The 18,811-nt window shown below is 44.9% G+C and overlaps 2 protein-coding genes across 2 annotated transcripts; one reads left to right on the top strand and one right to left on the bottom strand.

Moving 5' to 3' along the window:
• Nucleotides 1-10,329: 10,329 nt before the first annotated feature.
• Nucleotides 10,330-14,211, bottom strand: LOC133884111 (PWWP domain-containing protein 5-like). Its single transcript, XM_062323484.1, has 5 exons — nt 14,190-14,211; nt 14,024-14,081; nt 13,202-13,453; nt 12,560-13,080; nt 10,330-12,438 (listed from the first exon to the last, which is right to left on the bottom strand). Exons 1-5 carry the CDS (start codon nt 14,209-14,211, stop codon nt 10,589-10,591), a joined length of 2,703 nt encoding a protein of 900 aa, XP_062179468.1. The 3' UTR covers nt 10,330-10,588.
• Nucleotides 13,938-16,645, top strand: LOC133885501 (protein IQ-DOMAIN 3-like). Its single transcript, XM_062325221.1, has 6 exons — nt 13,938-14,092; nt 14,345-14,480; nt 14,586-14,969; nt 15,106-15,318; nt 15,491-15,610; nt 15,699-16,645. The coding sequence occupies exons 2-6, from the start codon at nt 14,391-14,393 to the stop codon at nt 16,629-16,631; spliced, it is 1,740 nt and encodes a 579-aa protein (XP_062181205.1). The 5' UTR covers nt 13,938-14,092; nt 14,345-14,390; the 3' UTR covers nt 16,632-16,645.
• Nucleotides 16,646-18,811: the final 2,166 nt, after the last annotated feature.

Raw genomic sequence — 18,811 nt, 5'->3', positions numbered from 1 at the left:
CCTCTTCTTCGTCCTTGGTCTCTTCCTCAATGTCTTAAGCATGAGTAGATGGTCCGGTACCCCTTGCAGTAGCTTGGGCTTCATCATACTAAGCCCAAGGATTCTCAAAAGCTTCGGGCTCACTCACTTCTTCTTCGGAGGCAACCGGAGAACATGGAGGCTCAATTCTCAAATGAGTATGAATTGCTTTTCGCCTCTCTTCAATCTTCCTCAACCTAAAATTTGTCTTGTCCTTATGCTCCTTTATCTTCACGTCATTGTGATGCATACATTGAATATTGCTTTGAGAGCACTCTTGATAAAGGAAAGTGAGTCACGAGAGGAAGAACTTTGCCTCGGTGCTGCTTTTTGTGCTGTGCTAGGTGTTGTCCTTGAAGGGGAAGGTGGCATAGAAGAAGTTGATGTTGAGCTTACCAACCTTAGCCTATAAAACTTATGCTTTACTTATTTGAGTAAATTCTTTTTTGCAACTTTCTCGATCACAAACATGATATAGGGAGCGTAGGCACAACTTTTGCTAGATGTGTGGGATGTAGTATGTATCTCTTCCCAAAGAAAATCCACAACACTAAAAGGAACACTCTCATTGGACATCCTAGCAAGCAAGTTCCTTAAGATCCCTTGAACAGTAGTGGAATCACCACTTTTGGGAGCTATAGTGGCGCAAAACAAATAATTGAGATACTTGTAAAATGGCTCCATGCTCTTAGTTGTTCCATACGTCACTTCACCACAATCATCATACATGAAGTCCATTTCTTTAGAGGAGAGTTATTGCTCAACATGGATTTTGGTCTTGCTAGTGTCACGGCATCGAATCCATACAAGCGACCAAAATTTATATACTTGATCGTGTATCTTTCTCCTTCAATCATCCAGTGTATTGTTTGGTTTTTCTCATAATCATAGTGGAGTGTGTCATATAATTGGACTATCACTTCATCACTCCAATCATACATCAGACCCATGATATTCTTCATCTTTTATCTTCACAAGCTACTATGATCTCATTGAAGTTAGGATCATTTTTATTAGCCATATAGTCACAATCGATCTATTGCATAGGAGTAACCAGTTTCTTCTTCTTGAGGATCACACTTTCATAGAAATGTACTTGAAAATCATTCCAAAAGTGATGATCCGCCACATTTTTCTCATACTCAAAAGGATCTTCATATCTTTCCTTCTCGCACTTGCCGGACTTGCTCATATAGTCTACCACTTTTCTGCCTAAGTGACTTGAATGCACAAATGCACGGTTGGGTCTGTGAAGGTTTAACGGTGCCAAAACAGTTCTTTCTTCTTAGTGTTCCTCATCCTCTTCTATGTCATTATCTTGTGCCCTTGAACCCGATGCAACTGTCTTTCCTTTGCCTCTCCCTGCTGCTCCCCTTCCTCCTCTAGGTGGCGAAGCACCACCACGAGGCACGTTTGTGGTTTGAACTGTCTCATCAATGCATATGCTACTTGAATGTGAAGCCTACACCTTTGCGGATACGACCATAGCCACCACCACTGCCACTCCCGCTCCCATTGCCCTTTGAAGCAGGCAGCTGCAATGGTACGTCGCTTTGTGCTTGAGAATCAAAACGAGTCTTTGTCCTCCTTTGATAAGCTTGACCAGAATCCCTCTTATAATCCATCTTGAACTACCCTGAGATAGACAAGGATGATATGCTTGAGATACAAGAAAGATTTTGCAAGAATTTGAAAGAAGGAACATGATCTGAAAAACTGGTGTTGGACAACCTGGACTATCCGGGTTCTCCGATCCTAGGCAAAAATCTTAGGGTTTGAGGGATTTATCTAATGCATTTGCAGACCCTTGTGATATATGATTCTAGGAGAGATAAGGAGCACATTCACTGAAGGGAATCGACTCTTAAGGTAGGCATTGAAAGATCGGGACGAACGGTCATTAGGTATACCTTAAGTTCCAATGACGATCCCGAAGTCGATCTGGAGGGAGGGTCGAAGAATCCGACACGAGAGGAGATCACTTGATGAAAAACTTGGAAATCCCATGGTGAACCCTTGAAATTGCCGGAGATGGCTCTTCCAAGGTGAGAGGATGAGAGAAGAGGTGAATAGATGAAGTGAAGGGGTAACTCCTTGGGTTGGGGTAAAAGACAGGATAACTCGGAGTATCCGGGTGGACCTGGAGACTCCGGGTTGAGATTTAAAATGAAACCGTGAGGGGTCACCCGAAGGAGAAGTCAGAACCTCCAGGTTAAGTGACAGAATTTGGAACATCCAGGTGGACCCAGAGACTCCAGGTTCGTCTACTCGACAGAGATAGCCAGAGTGTTGAGGACTTCTAGAATCCGGATACTCCGAGTTAGGTCAGACCTTTCGGGTTCTGGAGGATTGTAGAACCTAGATTTTGAGCTGAGATTCGACGTAGATCTTTGAGAGATTTGATAGTTGGACAATTAAGATATTTTTACCACTTGTGATCAGCCAACAAACAACAATACATAACAATAATCATAAGTAGCAAAATATGATCATAAGATCAAATGATCAAACCTTTTTGAAAATAGCACTACAAAGGGATTTTTATAAACTTCTAGCTACCAAAGCTATAAGACTAGAACAATCAATTGTATGAAACATATCAAGCCATGTTGTGAGAATCTATAATATTTAGCTCATTTCTCAACTCGTAAAACCTTTGCTCGTCTAAAGGCTTGGTGAGGATATCAGCTAGTTATTTTTTGGTTCTCACATAGCGAATATCAATATCCCCTTTGGTTGAGTGGTCTCTCAAGAAATGGTGTCGGATGTCAATATGTTTAGTTCTTGAGTGTTGCACAAGATTATTGGCTATTTTGTCAATATGTCAATATGTTTAGTTCTTGAGTGTTGCACACAAAAGTGAGACTTTGGTCATGTTGTAACTATAATCTCTCAAGATTTGCCTCATCCAAAGTAGTTGAACACAACAAACGCCCATGGTAACATATTCAGCTTTGACGATGGATAGAGCTACATAATTTTGTTTCTTTGAAGACCAAGACACCAAAGACCTATCCAAGAATGGCTAAGTCCCCGAGGTACTCTTCCTATCCACTTTACGACCGGTATAATTGGAGTCCGAATAGCTGATAAGGTAAAAGGTTGAACCTTTAGGATATCATAAGCCAATGTAAAGAGTATGAACCAAATAACTAAGAATTCTCTTAACAGCCACTAAATGACACTCTTTTAGAGCGACTTAAAATCTTGCACACATGCACATGCTAAACATAATATCGAGCTTAGATACACAAAGGTAAAGTAAAGAACCAATCATGGAGCGATATACCTTTTGATCCACGGTCTTGCCATCTTTGTTGAGATTGAGATGTCCATGTGATTGCATGGGAGTCTTGATTGTCTTGGTATTCTTCATGTCAAATTTCTTGAGCATATCCTTGATATATTTGGTTTGACATATAAATATTTATTTCTTTAGTTGTTTGATTTGAAATCCTAGGAAGAACTTCAATTCCCCCATCATTGACATCTCAAACCTATTTATCATAATTCTACTAAATTCTTCATAAAAGAGTTGATTAGTAGAACCAAATATAATGTCATTGATATATATTTGGTAAATAAATAAATCACTATCAACCTTTTTAGTGAAAAGAGTGGTATCGATTTTGCATATCTCAAAGCCCTTTTTAACAAGAAAATTGCTAAGGCATTCATAACATGCTCTAGGTGTTTTCTTAAACTCATAGAGCATCTTATAGAGTTTATACACATGATGAGGATACTTATGATCTTCAAATCAATGTGATTGCTCCACAAGTACCAATTTAGAAATTGATCCATTTAGAAATGTGCTCTTCATATCCATTTGATATAGCTTGAAATCATGGTGAGTAGCATAGGCAAGTAATATATGAATTTACTCAAGCCTAACTACGGGAGCATAAGTCAATCTAGACGCATCCCTCTTAATAATACGATACACTTAAACTCAAATTCAAAAATAAAAATAATTTAAATCTATTGAGTAACTACATGTTGCTTCTCTTTTCTTTTTAGGGACACCAACATCTTCTAACATCTTCAATGTGACTAATATTTGTTCATAATTTTATTAAATTTATTAGTCCCTTAATCACATATCATCAATTATCCAAAACCCACATAGGGGGTCTAGATACACTTTAAAAAGGATTACATTGTGAAGGGCTCCCGTATACCAAAAGGTTATAACCATTTGCATTTTGGTGACAAAAATAGCTATCATATAGATGTCTCTCCAATGCAACCTGGAAAGCCTGCTCTTGATCCAAAGACTGTAGTCTTGGATAGTAAAGGTGATTCGATTATTTATGAAAATAAGAAAAGAACATCTTCCCTTCAAGACATAAATGGATCAACTCATTACCCTCCATATGAAAATCCTACACTAGGTTTTCCATGTGCAAAAGAGAAATCATATAACAAGAGTAATAGGCAAGATATGCAGAAGGCTAAAGCCTAGATAGCCTCACCTCCAAAAGAAATCAAAGTGGAGTTCCATTCCACTCCATTAAAATGTAATGTGACAAAACTGACACCACAGTTAAGGCAAGGCAATGTTGAAAATGGAGGGCAACACAACATTGCAAAACAAGCCAATTCTAATCATGTTGATAATTCCAGTACAGCTAGGAAGGATGATACTTCAACTGCATATGTTCTCAAAGAAGCCCGAGATTTAAAGCACAAGGCTACTACTTCAATTGCTTACCTTAGTTTATCTCTGCACCCAACATCTAAAGGACAAAATTTCCTTAAGAAAGCACAATTTCAATCCTAGTTATCTATGGTAGAAGGAGCAGGTAAGAAGCAAGTCACACCAAATTTAAGAGCAGGTAAGTATTTGTGAGTTTCATGTGTTAATTACCTTGAGAAAAGCAAAGCTTAATTGAATCATATATACCTTCTCATGCTCGTTGGTCCCGCTAGGATTGAGCTACTGCACCTTCCTCACGTGCACCGCAAACATGCTAACTGCATCCGTGATGAGCTTCATGTGGTTCATCGAAGCCTTGTCCGACCTAGGCATCATAGTCGGCTTCCTATACGTATTGAAGTACTTGGCGATCCTGCCCCATTACATCTCTTTGTTTTGATCAGTTCCAACTACAGGATCCTAGCTCACATTTAACCATGCAGACATGAGCAGCTCGTCCTCCTCATCTATCCACTTTGTTCGGTCCATATTTGGCTCCGCCTTCTTCTTCCTCTTTGATGTGGTCACCTTCTTCGTTCCCGTGTCCTTGCTGCCAAAGCTGAACTACTGAGCTCCTGATCGTTTGCGGGGTGCAATCCTGGAGCATCCGCAACCAAGAAGTGGCTAATCTCCGCCATTGGTTGAACAATGGAGGGTCCCCCTGCATCGGTGGCCCTGACCATGACATCCGCTGCACTCCGTCCTAAAGAAAACTCTCGTAAAATGTATCCATGGAGCAACTACACATCACAAGAAAATGAGCATGAACATGCATACTATTGCTCTGAAGGTATGTACTCAGAATAGATTTATTGCACACTACTACAACATAAGTTACAGTTCAACTATCAGGCACCAACCAAATTAGAATAATCCAACCGAAAATGAAAGTAACACACCTTGCATCTAATTCTGATTCTCACAGTTCAATAATAGACACAGTAAGCTGAAATGGAAATAACAAATGTGGCACTCACATATCCAATAAAATAGGTCTCTAAGAGTAACTTAGAAAGAAGAATAAACACAAGCTAAGGCAAGGAAACAAATTTGTCAATACCACATTTGTTGAGCCCCACAACTTGGGTCCTCTTAGTTATTCACTGCATTTACAGTGACATACTACATCATGTGTATAAGATTTATTATTTATTCCACACATTCCTGGCAAAATGAGCTCCTCTCTTTGATGTCAGGTCATCATAACTTACAATGTAATAAGGTAACAACAATAACAAAAAGCCTTTAGTCCTAGTCAGGGTAGGGTAGAGATGAACAAGAGCCACAAGAACCAAAATAAGACCTAAAATGTGAGGATTTGTCTCTTCTTTTTCCTCATTTATACAACCATTCTAGTTCAATTTTGTGACATTTCCAATCGTTTACTTGCGTTTAATTTGTATAACCAACCATGACATAGGGAAATCATTGGCATCGTTAAAAGGAATACGAATATCTTAATATATGCAAATAGGTAGTTACACACACGCACACACAAATAAAGAAAGAATAGCATATGAAAGTGAAGGTACCCAAGACATATCAATAATAGTGATCTTTCTTTGTATAGGGAGGAGGATTACTAGCTTCCACACAATATATGAACAAAGAACAATACAGTTCAAAGCAAACTACAGAGGCACCTACGACCAAGTCTTGTAAGCTCACATTTGTTTTTTTGCCTCCCTCCCTTTTGGGTCCTATGATTTAACCATTAAGTAGATCACAAGCATATTGCAATGATTCTGGCTATTGTCAGATACATCCTTTTCTCACAATTTTGACAAATAATGAAGTGAATGAGTTCTTGTACATCTATATCTATTTGAGCAATGATTCATCATCGCAAACATGCCAAATAACCACAAACCGGCAACTTGATACATAGCACTATGCTTCATAGTTCATACATTGCAATCCCAATTCCTTGCAATATAAAACTTAACAAGTCTTCCCTACATAAACTAAAATAGCATACAACCATCTCAATTGCTGCATTGATACATTGAACATCTAGAGGCCATGCAGGGTTCAAATTACAGCTGAACTCCCAAATTATCAAAATGCATGTTGTCCAATATTCGACACCATATCACACTACTAATTAACAAACACCCGACCCAACTACAGCCTCCACGAATGATTGGATTCAATGGACAAGCCTTCATCCACATCAGCACATGGTTCGTTATCCAAGTTCCAATCAGCAGGAAGGACATCGTCGTCGTCAATGGCCTTCGATCCCGAAGCCTCTTCTTCAATGGGCACACTATTATTGTCGGCCAAACCAACTTGGTTGGGCACAACACCGCCGCGCATAGCATCCTCAACTTGGAATACTAGCTGCTCCAAATCCGCTGCAATGGAGTTGACCTCCATAGGTGTTCTGTTGAACTTAACAACAATAGAGGTGTTGTTCGGACTCAAGTTGTTGTTGGCCACCTTCTTCAACATGAATGCTGCCTCCTGCACATGATCTTGCAGGTTTGACACAAGAGAGTCAAGCGTGGCGATGTCCATCTACAATCATAGAGGAGGGAGTCCATGAGCACGCAAGTCGCTGGAAGCCCTGCCGAGGCCAACGTCGCACTATGACGACACAGATCCAGGCACCCGTGATCGTTCTACCATTCCTACCCGAGACGGCCGACCAAACCGAGATGGCGCCTGAGGCCAGCGGTCCCCTCCCCTCACCCACCCCCACCCATCGGCGGCGCCGCCCGACGCCACAGTCGAATACCCCCACAATCCGAACCGCACTCCTACCCCTACTCCGCACGACAACCCGCCACCCCTCCTTCAGCCCATTCGCGATTTAACTCACAAAAATCTCAGATCCGAATGAGTTTCGAGACAAATTTGAACCTCCCATTGCCGCTCATCGTCACCACAGCGCCGCCTCCGGTCAAGTCGCTGCTTCCCTCCACACCAACAGGTAGATCTACCCTTCGGGAGCCCGTCGCCGCCAACATTTCGCCACCCTCCTCGCGCGCGCCGCCGTTGCCGCCCCTCGCTTCCGCCTCTTTTGCCCGAGTGTGTGAGCGCAACCTCCACCCACTTCCCCTATAGGCGTCTCCATGAAGGGATAGGTGGGAACCTCTCTCCTATTCCGTCCCACTTCGGCCCGCGATGGGAGGCCGTTGGAGCTCGCGTGCGGTTCCTGTCACATTCTTTTTCCCATCGCGAGGGGAATGGGACCGTGACGGAAATGCGTTGAGGATGGTCTATATGTTCGGCTCAAGTACTTAGTATCTCAAGTGAATGGCAAAGCTACTAGCCGACTTTTCCCAAGTTCGCTCAAGGAACAAGCCTAATTATCTTCACAATGAAATGGCATGCGAGCAACACAACAAAGAGAAGCAAAAATCAGCGTTGTCGAATGGCACTTGGATGACGATTACAGTAAATGGTAGTTTGATGACAAATTGACAACAGACACTACACGCTACACTAGCAGTGACAACTCGAGATAGACAATGTTGCGGACAAACGGATGCAGGACAATAATAATTACCAGTGAATGAACTGTGAGCACCCCTCGCCAAATTGCAGCATCGACCGCAAAAGGAGGAATCATGGGGTAAAAGCAATGAAGGAAAAGAGAGGAGTTTCTCATCTACCATCAATACACATTGAAAGCACTAGATTTGACCATGAATGGGATAACATGCCTACATGCACTTGCAAATCTGTAGGGCCACATAATCCAGGAGGTGAATAGAAGAAGAGAGTGAAAAGCAAAAGGATGTAGCATTTAGGCCCCTAGGTAAGTGGTGAGTGTTTCGGTGATTAATGACAACCGTATCATTGTAACTAATGTGTTTGTTTTGAAGGGAATAAATTTTTTAGTTTACAATGATTGAATAGGTTTTCTTCGTCCCTCATGGAATTCTATTGGTCAATCAAAAGGATATTTGCGTCAAGACTAAGGATCTTCTAATTCTAAGTGTCACAAGGTGATGAAAGACACTTAGAGTAGACATAGGTCTCTTTTTGTCTTTTTGACCGTACCATAAAAGGGGGCTAAGTGTTGTAGCTTGACCTAGTTGAGTCTAGACATAGTTAAATACGCACTTGCGAAAATCTAGCACTAGGTAGCTCATAGAAGCCCATGGGTGAGAAGTTGAGAAGTTAGAACTCAAAGTCAATTGAATTGGACGAGTTTCAGAAAATTTGTTCTCACCGGATTGTCCGGTGTGAGAAGGTTTAAACTCACCGGACTATTTTCCCTCTCTGTGATGGTTTCAAATGACCTCATCGGATTGTCCGGTGATTGAAGGCATTCTGCACCGGAGCATTTAACAGAAGAGTCATTTTTCAGAGAAAATCTGAGTTGAATTGACCGGATTATCCGGTGATCAGAAGGACGCATACACCGGACTATTTAACAGAAGCACTGTTTTTCTGGAGAAAATCCAAGATGAACTGACCGGATTGTCCAGTGACGTAAAGGAAGTTATCACCGGACTATTTAACAGTGACTTTGTATTTTTGGAGGAAATGAGTTATAAGTCACCGGATTGTCCAGTGATACTATGCGAAGGAACATCGGACCATTTTGCAATGGCTACTGACAGATGGCAGACAACACGTGAAGAAAAGTAATCTCACTGGATTGTCCGATAATGACAGAGGCGTGTGCACCGGACTATCCGGTATTCACAGAAAATGTGAGTGGTTGAGTAACGTCTAGATTTGGACCTCTAACCTATATATACCCCCTCACTTGACTTCATACGTCTCTCTTGCAACCCAAAAGTATTCATACGCAGTTGATTTCATTTAGAAGCAAGGGAGAGCACTTGATGTGATTTACATGTTCTTAATTGAAGATTAAGGACTTTATTAGTGCTTTAAAAGTAGCAAGTGTGCATCTAGCTGTTGTTTAGGCTTGATAGGGATCGAGTGAACCAATTAGCTTATTACTCTTGGTGGTTGGCAATATCTAACCGGTCGTAGAGATTGGAGGTGTTCTCGGTGAGCTCTTGAAGGTCTTGTGGGAGCCCCGGGAAGCTTATGTAGTTGGTTTGATACCCGCCAATCCAAAGATGGAGAAGTGGTAATTACTAGTGAGCACTTGAGTCTTTGGTGACTCAAAGGAGAGCGACATCCTTGTATGGATACTCCAACGAGGATTAGTGGAGAGTGTCAACTCTTCGATATATCGGGAAAAACTCGGTATCCTCTTTCCCTACTCTTGTTACATTTCGCATTTTGCTTCTAGTATTTAATTCATGCAAGTTTCAATTCTGCATTTTTCTTATATTCTCTATGCTTACATATTTGTTCTTATCATTCTAGGTTACTAGACCGTTTCTTTGCTTTTATTCATTCTAACTTAAGGTTACTCTTTGTTCTAAAATTTAGTAATTGGTTTAAATTTTTATTAGTATCCTATTCACTTCCTCTATGACCTTTAGATCTTTTCAGATGTCATGAACCATAATAAATCTGCAGGTAGAATTAGCATACAGAATCTGAGTTAGATAAACGAAAAACAGGAATCTGCTTAGACATGGTGGCATCACCACCAACAACAAGAAAGCCCTTCTTCGAAGCAAATTGGAGTAAAGTAGAGATAAAACCCACACGTTACAACTAAAAAGATGATGTACTAGTAAACATGGTCGCATCACCAATGACATTTAATAGGAGAATCTTTACAAACAGATCCTTGCACCAAAGTACCAGACCTGACCCTGAAACGTAGGAACAAACATTCTTCCGATAAGTGATTTGATATCTTACTGCAGTGACTGGTCCTGCCCAAAGAAAGTTGTTGAGAATAAACTGGCATTTGTGTATTCTAGACAAATTGATCTAGATGAAGTTTGTACAAAAGGAAAAGGGCAATGAAAGTCGATGTTCTTGTTAGCTAACACTAATGGTGCTAGTCACTACACTCAGATTCGCTTCAGGGTGTGTCACAGGATTATTTGCTTCTAACAGGCTTAGAGAAAATGGCATATTCACAAGACGGTAGCTTCTAAGCGAAGGTCCAAATGTGCCATACTTGCCAGCAGCACTGAAAGCCCTTTCAGCATCGGCACGCTTCTTGAAGACAACTTTAACAGTACTTGTGTCCTTGTGCACTTCAGTCTCGGTTTCTTTTAGTGGTCCATGACGACTGAACATCTTAATGAGATCCATTTCTGAAGGAAGAGCAGCTGACCTGCCAAAGCTCAAAACAAGTGCAGTGGGCTTCAACTCATCAGCCATCTTTGCATCAACATGGATAATTGGTCTTTCCATCACCTGTATATGTTTCTTAGGAGCCAATGTTGCAAGCTGCACATGCTGTGACAAAGGCACATATCTGTCTTGTGATGATCTCCGCTTACGCCTAGGCCTCATGCTGGTACTTGCTCTTTTGAGGCTATGAGTTGGGTCATTATGTAAACTCAATTCAGACCAGTAGGAATCCTGCATGTGATCAGTCATCTCTACCTCAGGATAATGCACATTTGTCCTCTTTCTACCCCTTTTTGGTTTAACTTCTCCAATGATGCTCGCTTCAGTAGAAGATGTGACAACATAGTTCCTGTAATCACTGAAGTAACTAATAATCGTCGTGGAGAAACTATTTCCGCTCATTGGCTCTATGGCAACCGAGCAGAGCTGTGGCAATAATTCCTTAGGTTCTGTACTGTGGTTTTTATGCATGCGTCTCCATTTTGCTCGCTTTAACATAGTGAGTTCATCATCAGTGTCATCACCAGAGCTATCAAATTCTCCATCCTCTGTTGGTTCATCCTGAGGCTTCGCAATTGATGAAGGTCCTGTCAGCTGGCTTGCAGCTCGCCGTATGCACTCCCCTATCTTGAAAGAACTATGCAGCTTGGTCTCCGAATCTTCAAAAGAGTCAAGATTTCTTATTTTCCTGTGCTTTGAGTCATCAAAATCATCGTAAGTGGCAGAGTTGTTCAGATTGGATGTATTTTTCTCCCTCAACTCAATGACATCCTCAGGCTTCCGTTTACGAGGTCTCCCCCTGCCTTTTTTGGGCTTATCATGATTAGGATGCACTACATTGGTGACATCTTCCCCTAGAGTTACATTCTTGGTGGAAGAAGAGTCCATGGCATTATCAGCCCATCCACCAGAAGTTTGGAATGAAGCAAGTTCAGGGCAGCCCTTAGACCGATAAAAAGATGTAAGCTGAGAGCAAGCTATCACTAATTGAAGCAAATCACCTCCTTGGCCAGGGGACAAAGCCAGTGACTTAACATAATGAAGAAGGTTTTCCGGACGGAAATATTTCAAGACCTCAGCCCGGTTAGCTGTTGAGCAAGTAACTCCCTCCCTGAGCCCATGATTCTCAACCAAATAAGACATTCCACTGTCAGAAAGCTCTTCTGGTAAACACGAACAGCTCATCCCTGACAATACCCGCCTAGAGAATTCTTCGAGTGCATGGTTAACTGCATTAACAAACTCATCAGAACTGCTTTGTTTCTCCATGTGCGCATAGTTTGTCATGAAAGGCATCAATTGGGATTCATCACTCCATGCAAATGTGCCGTCACCAAAATATGCTACCAGGTGATTTCCCTTTATCTGATGCTTCAATGCCAGCTCAGATGCATCTGAAGGATCGAAAATTTCACCAGGCCACCAAGGATAACCTTCTAATTTTCTCCAGACAAGATCAGAAACTTGAACATCACGATTATCAAGACTAGGAAGGCAGTATCTGGCAAACCGATCACTTTTGTTGGGTTCTGCAACATTACAAGTAAATATCATTTAATAATGCCATGTAAGTTGGAAAAACACAAGGGTGGAATAAACATGCAGATTATGACATATCAAATCGAGCAGAGCCACGGGCAGTGCGCTTACCGGCTTCAGCATGCCGAGGTGCGGAGTAACCAGACAGTTCCACAATCTTAGCTGTGGCCTCATCCTCACTCTGCAAGCCACCAGCTTCCACTCCCAACGTCCCCTCCCTCCCACCTCCACTATTCGGCACTAGCACGTTCTCACAAGAGCCTTCTCCTTCCGCGTCAACCATACCCGCCGACTCCGTCTCGTACAGCAAATCACTCACCACTGTAAGACCCCCATCCGCAACGGCATCCGTCATCGCCGCATCCCCCGCCACCTTCTCTCCGGTTTCCGCAGCGGCCACCTCCTCCGCAGCTCCGTCCACCATCAGCGCATCACCATCCACCTTCGGACCGGAATTCCCCACCAAGTTCTCCCCCGCGGCCGCCTCCACAGCACCCATCGGCGCGGGCTGCCCCTCCCGCTTCACTCCGCCAAGGCCGCCGCCTCCTCCCGGATCCGAGCTCATCGCAGCTTTTTCTTGAGAACGCGTGCGCATAGTAGCTGGCTCCCCTTGGCGAGCCCCGTCGAGGAACCTGCGAAATCGGGGAGGAAAGTGTTAAACGCATAACCTCAAAACGCCCCTGGCTCCGGCCTTCTGGCGGCCGCAGCGCGAGGAGGAGAAACCCGTTGCCACAGTGGGGAGAGGCGCGTCACCTCACCTGGCGCGCGACGGGCGAGCGCGGGGAGACGTCGAGACGAAGGCTGCTTAGGGTTTGGCGACCTGGGGCTCTGCGCTGCGCGCGCGCGGGGTTTGGCGCTGGGTGGTCGGGGGAGAGGAGGAGGAAGTGGCTGAAAGACCGGGCCGTGTGGGCCTGGTCCGGCTTCTTGGGCTGGATCGAATTGGAATCCGACTTTTCTAGAGAAAGGCTCAGCCCAATAGTTTCAGCTTTGTTTATTTTTATATTTCTTAAATCGAAAATTCAAAATAGATGTCTATTTTAAAAAATAGCACATCTAAGACTCTTGTCGCCTGTTAGAATGGTGATAAATTTTAAAATAAAAAATGTTACATTTCATTACTCTGAAAATTCAAAATATTATCGAAATAGTTATGAAAAATTCTCAAAAAAATGCTACATTCCATTATTTGAGATGAATTTTTTGGAGCACTGGATTATAGCGTCCTCTACACTATACAATTTTTCATAATTTTTCATGACTATTTTGATGATGTTTTGAATTTTAAGAGTATTAGAATATTGTATTTTTATTTTTTTTAACGTGTCTCTTGTTGGAAAGACGATACCTTTATTTTTTAAAACTTTTTGCCCGTTGGAGTCTACATGTGCGGTTTTTCAATAGGACGCCTATTTTTGATTTTCGATTTAAGAAATATAAAAATAAAAAAGCTCTCGTATCGTGTGCGGTTATCACGGCGGGGTGCAAGGCATGGTGGTGCTTGAACGTGGGGACAGCAGCAGGCGACGCCGTTCAGGTGGCTGGCAGTGGGGTCCCGGATAGGCGGTGCTTGTCAACCTCTCGTGGGAGGAGACCGTCGTCGAGAACACCGGCGGCGCGACGGCGTGCGGCGAGCCTGTGGAAGAGGTGAGCAAGTGAGGTGTTTCGAAATGGAAACTATGGGACCTCTGTTCGTATGTTTTGATGAGCACAGGAGGGCGCTTTTGATCTCACATAAACCAACCGGCGCACATTTTTGGCTCCATTCGTGTTGCTGTTGATGTTCGCAGAATCACGGTTTCGCTGTCACAAGGGCATTCGGTTTTTCGCTATTCTAATTTCTGATTATTGGTGATTTTCGTTCTTCCGTCTGGCGGATTCATTGTGTCTTTTAACCAGATCATTCTCATCGGTTGCTCAAGTGACGGTACGAAGAACACGAGAAATGGGGAGAAAGGGGAGGTGGTTCGATACCGTGCAGAGAATCCTGAGCGCTTCTGAACCTGATCCAGAGGAGAAGGAAGCCAAGGTAGAAGTAATACATACCGGAAAACAGTTCCTTTTTCTTGCGAGAAAACTTCTTTTCCCTTCTCGGCATCAAGACTTTTTTCATTAATTTTAATATCACGGACGTTTCTAGCCCGTGAAGTCGAGAGACAAATCGAATTTCAAGAAGATATGGCAATTCGGCAAATCAAACCAGTCCGTTGCTTCCACCTCTGCGGCGCCGGCGCCGGCGCCAGTTCCGGAGGCTCACCAGCAGCCTTCTCCTGCAGTACCACCATCACCTTCTGATCGGCAACAGACCGAGGGGATTATCGCAGAAGTGCAACCCGTGGAGACAATGTGCGGGCAAGGTTACCTCGTGTGCCCGGCGGAGGTGGCCTTGTCCGGCGCCGGCGCCGCTCAGGCGGCAGCGGAAGCGATCGCCCGCCCCACGGTCACCACGCCGAGAACGCGGCCTGCGCGTTCAAAGGAGGACATTGCCGCCACCAGGATCCAGGCGGCTTGCAGGGGATATCTGGTAAACGCATCATCACTTTGCATTACTTAAGGCTCAATAGCTCAAGCTTCAAGGATCAAGACGAGCTTTTTAATTTGCGCTGCCTTTTGATTGACGTCTGTAACTGTCAATCACCTGGCGACCTTTTTGCATCCAGGCAAGGAGAGCGAACCGGGCACGAGGAATGGTTCGGTTGATGTCGCTGGTTGAGGGACTGGCCGTCAGGCGCCAAACTGAGGAGGCGTTGTACTGCATGCAAACGATGACGAGGGTTCAGACTCAGATATACTCGAGGAGGGTGAAGACGGAGGAGGACAAGAAGGCTCTGAAGAGTCAGATCAAGGGCAAACAGAGCTTTGACAAAACAAAGGTGCAGTGCATTCATCATATGCTCCAATCATTCTAGGTCACAGTTTTATTGCCGACGATTTAGCCATTTAGCCCTAGCCAGTAAGCTCAAAGAGCTATCAAGTTCATTCAGTAACTCTGGAATTGATAGTCTTGTGCAACACATAAATCTGAAAATCCTATTGTGTTAGCAGATTGGTGAAGGCTGGGACCATAGCCATCAGTCCAAGGAGCAGATGGAAGCCGTCCTGACGATGAAACAAGAAGCCGCTTCAAGGCGGCAAAGGGCGCTAGCCTACGCGTTTTCTCATCAGGTAGTGATCACTGGTCACCGTGGCCATTTCATCATTTGTGCTGCTAGTTCTTCCTCTGAACCCTGTCTCTGCTTCGATCTGCACTCAGTGGAGGAACAGGAATCCTTCTTCCGCGCGAGCTGCGCCTCCTCCAATGTTCACGGACCCGGGCAACCCCAACTGGGGCTGGACCTGGACGGACCGCTGGATGGCTGCGGCGAGGCCGTGGGAGAGGCAGACCGCGCCGGACAATGGACGCGCCCCGGCGAAAAGCGCCGGCCGACAGCCTCGAGTGGCCACCTCGGTTCAGTTACCCACGACGCCAAGCGGCAGGTCGTTCCGGCCACCGAGCTGGCCGTCGCTCACGTCCCCGTCGACTCCCCCGCCGCGGTCGCCGTCGGTCTCGGGGAGGACGGTAGTGCTGGCGAGCCCTCGGAGCAGCCCGCTCCACGCTACCAGCGGCCTGCAGCGCACCAAGAGCATGCAGTCCGATCGCCGCCCGCGGAGCAGCCAGGAGCGCCCGGTGAGCAGCCCGCGCCCTGCCGTGCCGGCGAGCCCGAGGGGCAGCGGCAGCCCGATCCACGCTGCCTTCGGCCAGCAGCGCGCGACCAGCATGCAGCCCGAGCGCCGCTCGCGGAGCAGCCAGGAGCGCGCGGTGAGCAACCCGCGCCACGGCGGGACGAACGCCACGCTGCGGCGGACGACGAGCCTGCGGTCCGAGCCCCCGAGGAGGCTGAGCCTTGGAGGTGCCGTCGCGGCGTCCGCGGGAGACAACGCGAGCGCGCCGGCGACCCCTAGCTACATGCAGCCGACCAAGTCCGTGAGGGCCAAGGCGCGGTGCCCGAGCCCGTCGGCGTCAGCGGCTGAGGACAAGCTCGACGTCCCCGAGAGAACGCTGACGCCTCTGCAGGTGCCCTCGCCTTCGTCGGCAAAGAAGCGCCTGTCCCTGGCATTCGCAGACAAGCGGAGCGCCTCGTCGCCGAGCACGACGAAGGCGGAGAGGGCGAAGCGGCACTCGCAGCCTCCCAGTCCCAGGACATAGCTGGCGGCTAGCATCATCGCATGGCACCAGAAGCGGCAGTGTCCAGAGTCGGCAACAGAGTACAGCGTGACTTGTGTGATTTCGAATCAATCTAATGATTTTCTCTGTATGTTTTGCGTTTGGCAATGTAGTGTTACTGAGTAACCAGCCATGTGAATCTGTGATTGTGGTGGCATTGCATGGTTTCCATGATCCATGCATGTATCCTTATACTGGTTTCTGCTAGTTCTTTGCACGTTTTCGCCTTTGCAGTTTGGGATTTGTTTCAGCTAACCCGTTCTCTGTTCTCGTATCTGCTAACCCTGCTCTGTGTTTTACTATCTGGGTTAGGATTAGCTTCTGGAATGTGATTGCTGGAACTTCAAACATCTACTCATGCTGCTGTCTAAGATTTTTTTAAACCTCAATACAAGATGCACACACACGTATATGCACACACTCACATAATACCTATGGATGACCAGAGATGTACAAATTAAAGATTAACAAAGTCTTATAGATGTCTCGTTGTCAACGAATATCGTCATCTAACACAAATAAAATTCTGACTTGATTTGAGACACATTACGAGGATGCCATGCAAATTATGCAACCTTGTTAGCTCTGTGGTTTTTCCTATTTGCGCCACGGCCCACGGCTACGGTTTTCCGTCGATCTTGTCTAATACGATACCGTAGCACGGCAGAAGAACAACTAGGCCTAGAATGAACGACCTCGGTCGGCCCATACTCATTATAGACCCCTGCAACTTGCAGAGCCACACCCGGCTCACTTTATAAACCCGCGACACCTCCCTCCAAAATCCCTAGCTCTCAGTACCGCTGCCGCCATGATCCTTCGTCAACCTCCCTCTCACATTGTTCCTTATTACTCCCTTCCACTTGCGATGCTCTGATCTATTTCTTTTTTTCTCAAACCTCTTTAAATCAGGAACAAATCTGCGGTTTCTCACCTGATTATAGACGGTTTTTGGTTGTTGAATCTTTAGTTTCGGTGTCTGGTCTGGTCACCTCTTCTTTCAGTTCAAAGAGCAACACTCCACTCTTGGCGGCCGTGTTCTAGGGGCATAGAATGAACCTCGCACCATATGGGGCCTAAGATTACATCTCAACTGCCGTGTCAACGGCACCGGGACCCCCTCCCCTACGGCGCACACGTGTTTAAACTTTCACATCCATTGCAGATTCATTTGCATCGAGCAATCTGCCGGTGGTTTTCCAATCGATTTGTTTCTTCGTCTCCATTGCTCACAGCCTGCTGGTCAGTTTCATCTTCATCTTTTAGCGAGGCCTCTTACACTGGCAGATAGAGATTCTTGCAAAGTCTTTGTTGCTTTGCTTTGATAGAGCTCTCCGACCCAAATTCTATGTGCCTGAAAGTTCTCTAGTGATTTTCTGTGGGAGAAATGAGTTAGTGAAAATGATTTTTTTTCAACTCTCTCATTTTAAAGAATTACTCACACGAAATCACTATGTAAACTGAAAACTGTAAATTACAGTTTGATAGAGTTTCTACTGATTTCACTCGGTATTTTGGAAACTGTGCCAAACAGACTAGTTTTATTAGTTGGTGGATGCCAAGATTAAGATCTGGTGGTACGAGTCGGGCGCGGTGGTCGTGCTGAGGACTTGGGAGGACAGTGCAAATAAAGAAGACCGATGTGAACTGAACCGAACGATTAGCTGCGCAAACTATAGTTAGAAATAGCTGTCATGTGAATATTCCAAAAGAAATGCGCACCACAAATGCATGGATTGTTAACAGAATCAACACGTTAACGGCGAGCAAACTTGAACTCATCGAGTCTTGTGTTTCGAGTGATTGAGTTCATCTTCATCCCAACAGAGAGAGACCTGAATTTGTAGCACTTCATCCTCCAGGAGATAGCTAAGAAGCTAGAACGGAATTCAGAGGAATTGAAGTCACGGTGACATCAAAACGTTATGAGTCGTTTAATCTTAGATGCATGGATAAAATTTGATGCTATAGTATTCATAAGTTACTGTATCTTCACTCATAAGTTACTGTTATCTTGAGAGGATCCGAATGCGCTAGAACGGCCTACATAGAACATCGGCGTACTGGTAAGCAGTGTAACATTTTGCCCTGTTTTAACAGAGCCAGCACACGGCCGGTGAAATGTTCCGGTTGTCTAGAACAAGCATGCAAACAAAGAAGCA

This window comes from Phragmites australis, chromosome 11, assembly GCF_958298935.1.
Source record: "Phragmites australis chromosome 11, lpPhrAust1.1, whole genome shotgun sequence".
Taxonomy (NCBI): domain Eukaryota; kingdom Viridiplantae; phylum Streptophyta; class Magnoliopsida; order Poales; family Poaceae; genus Phragmites; species Phragmites australis.
The sequence above is the reverse complement of the archived record's forward strand: the minus strand, read 5'-3'. Positions and strand labels throughout refer to the sequence as shown.

What these genes read in the sequence shown, in the direction of transcription:
- LOC133884111 (XM_062323484.1), bottom strand. Translation starts at nt 14,211, where the DNA reads ATGGAGCCAAAAATGTGCGCCG. An exon ending in ACGGTCTCCTCCCACGAGAG is followed by an intron (nt 13,454 to 14,023) that starts GTTGACAAGCAC and finishes TTTCGATTTAAG; the next exon opens with AAATATAAAAATAAACAAAG. An exon ending in CCCGTCGCGCGCCAGGTGAG is followed by an intron (nt 13,081 to 13,201) that starts GTGACGCGCCTC and finishes CCGATTTCGCAG; the next exon opens with GTTCCTCGACGGGGCTCGCC.
- LOC133885501 (XM_062325221.1), top strand. Translation starts at nt 14,391, where the DNA reads ATGGGGAGAAAGGGGAGGTGGTTCGATACCGTGCAGAGAATCCTGAGC. An exon ending in AGAAGGAAGCCAAGGTAGAA is followed by an intron (nt 14,481 to 14,585) that starts GTAATACATACC and finishes GGACGTTTCTAG; the next exon opens with CCCGTGAAGTCGAGAGACAA. An exon ending in CGGCTTGCAGGGGATATCTG is followed by an intron (nt 14,970 to 15,105) that starts GTAAACGCATCA and finishes TTTTGCATCCAG; the next exon opens with GCAAGGAGAGCGAACCGGGC.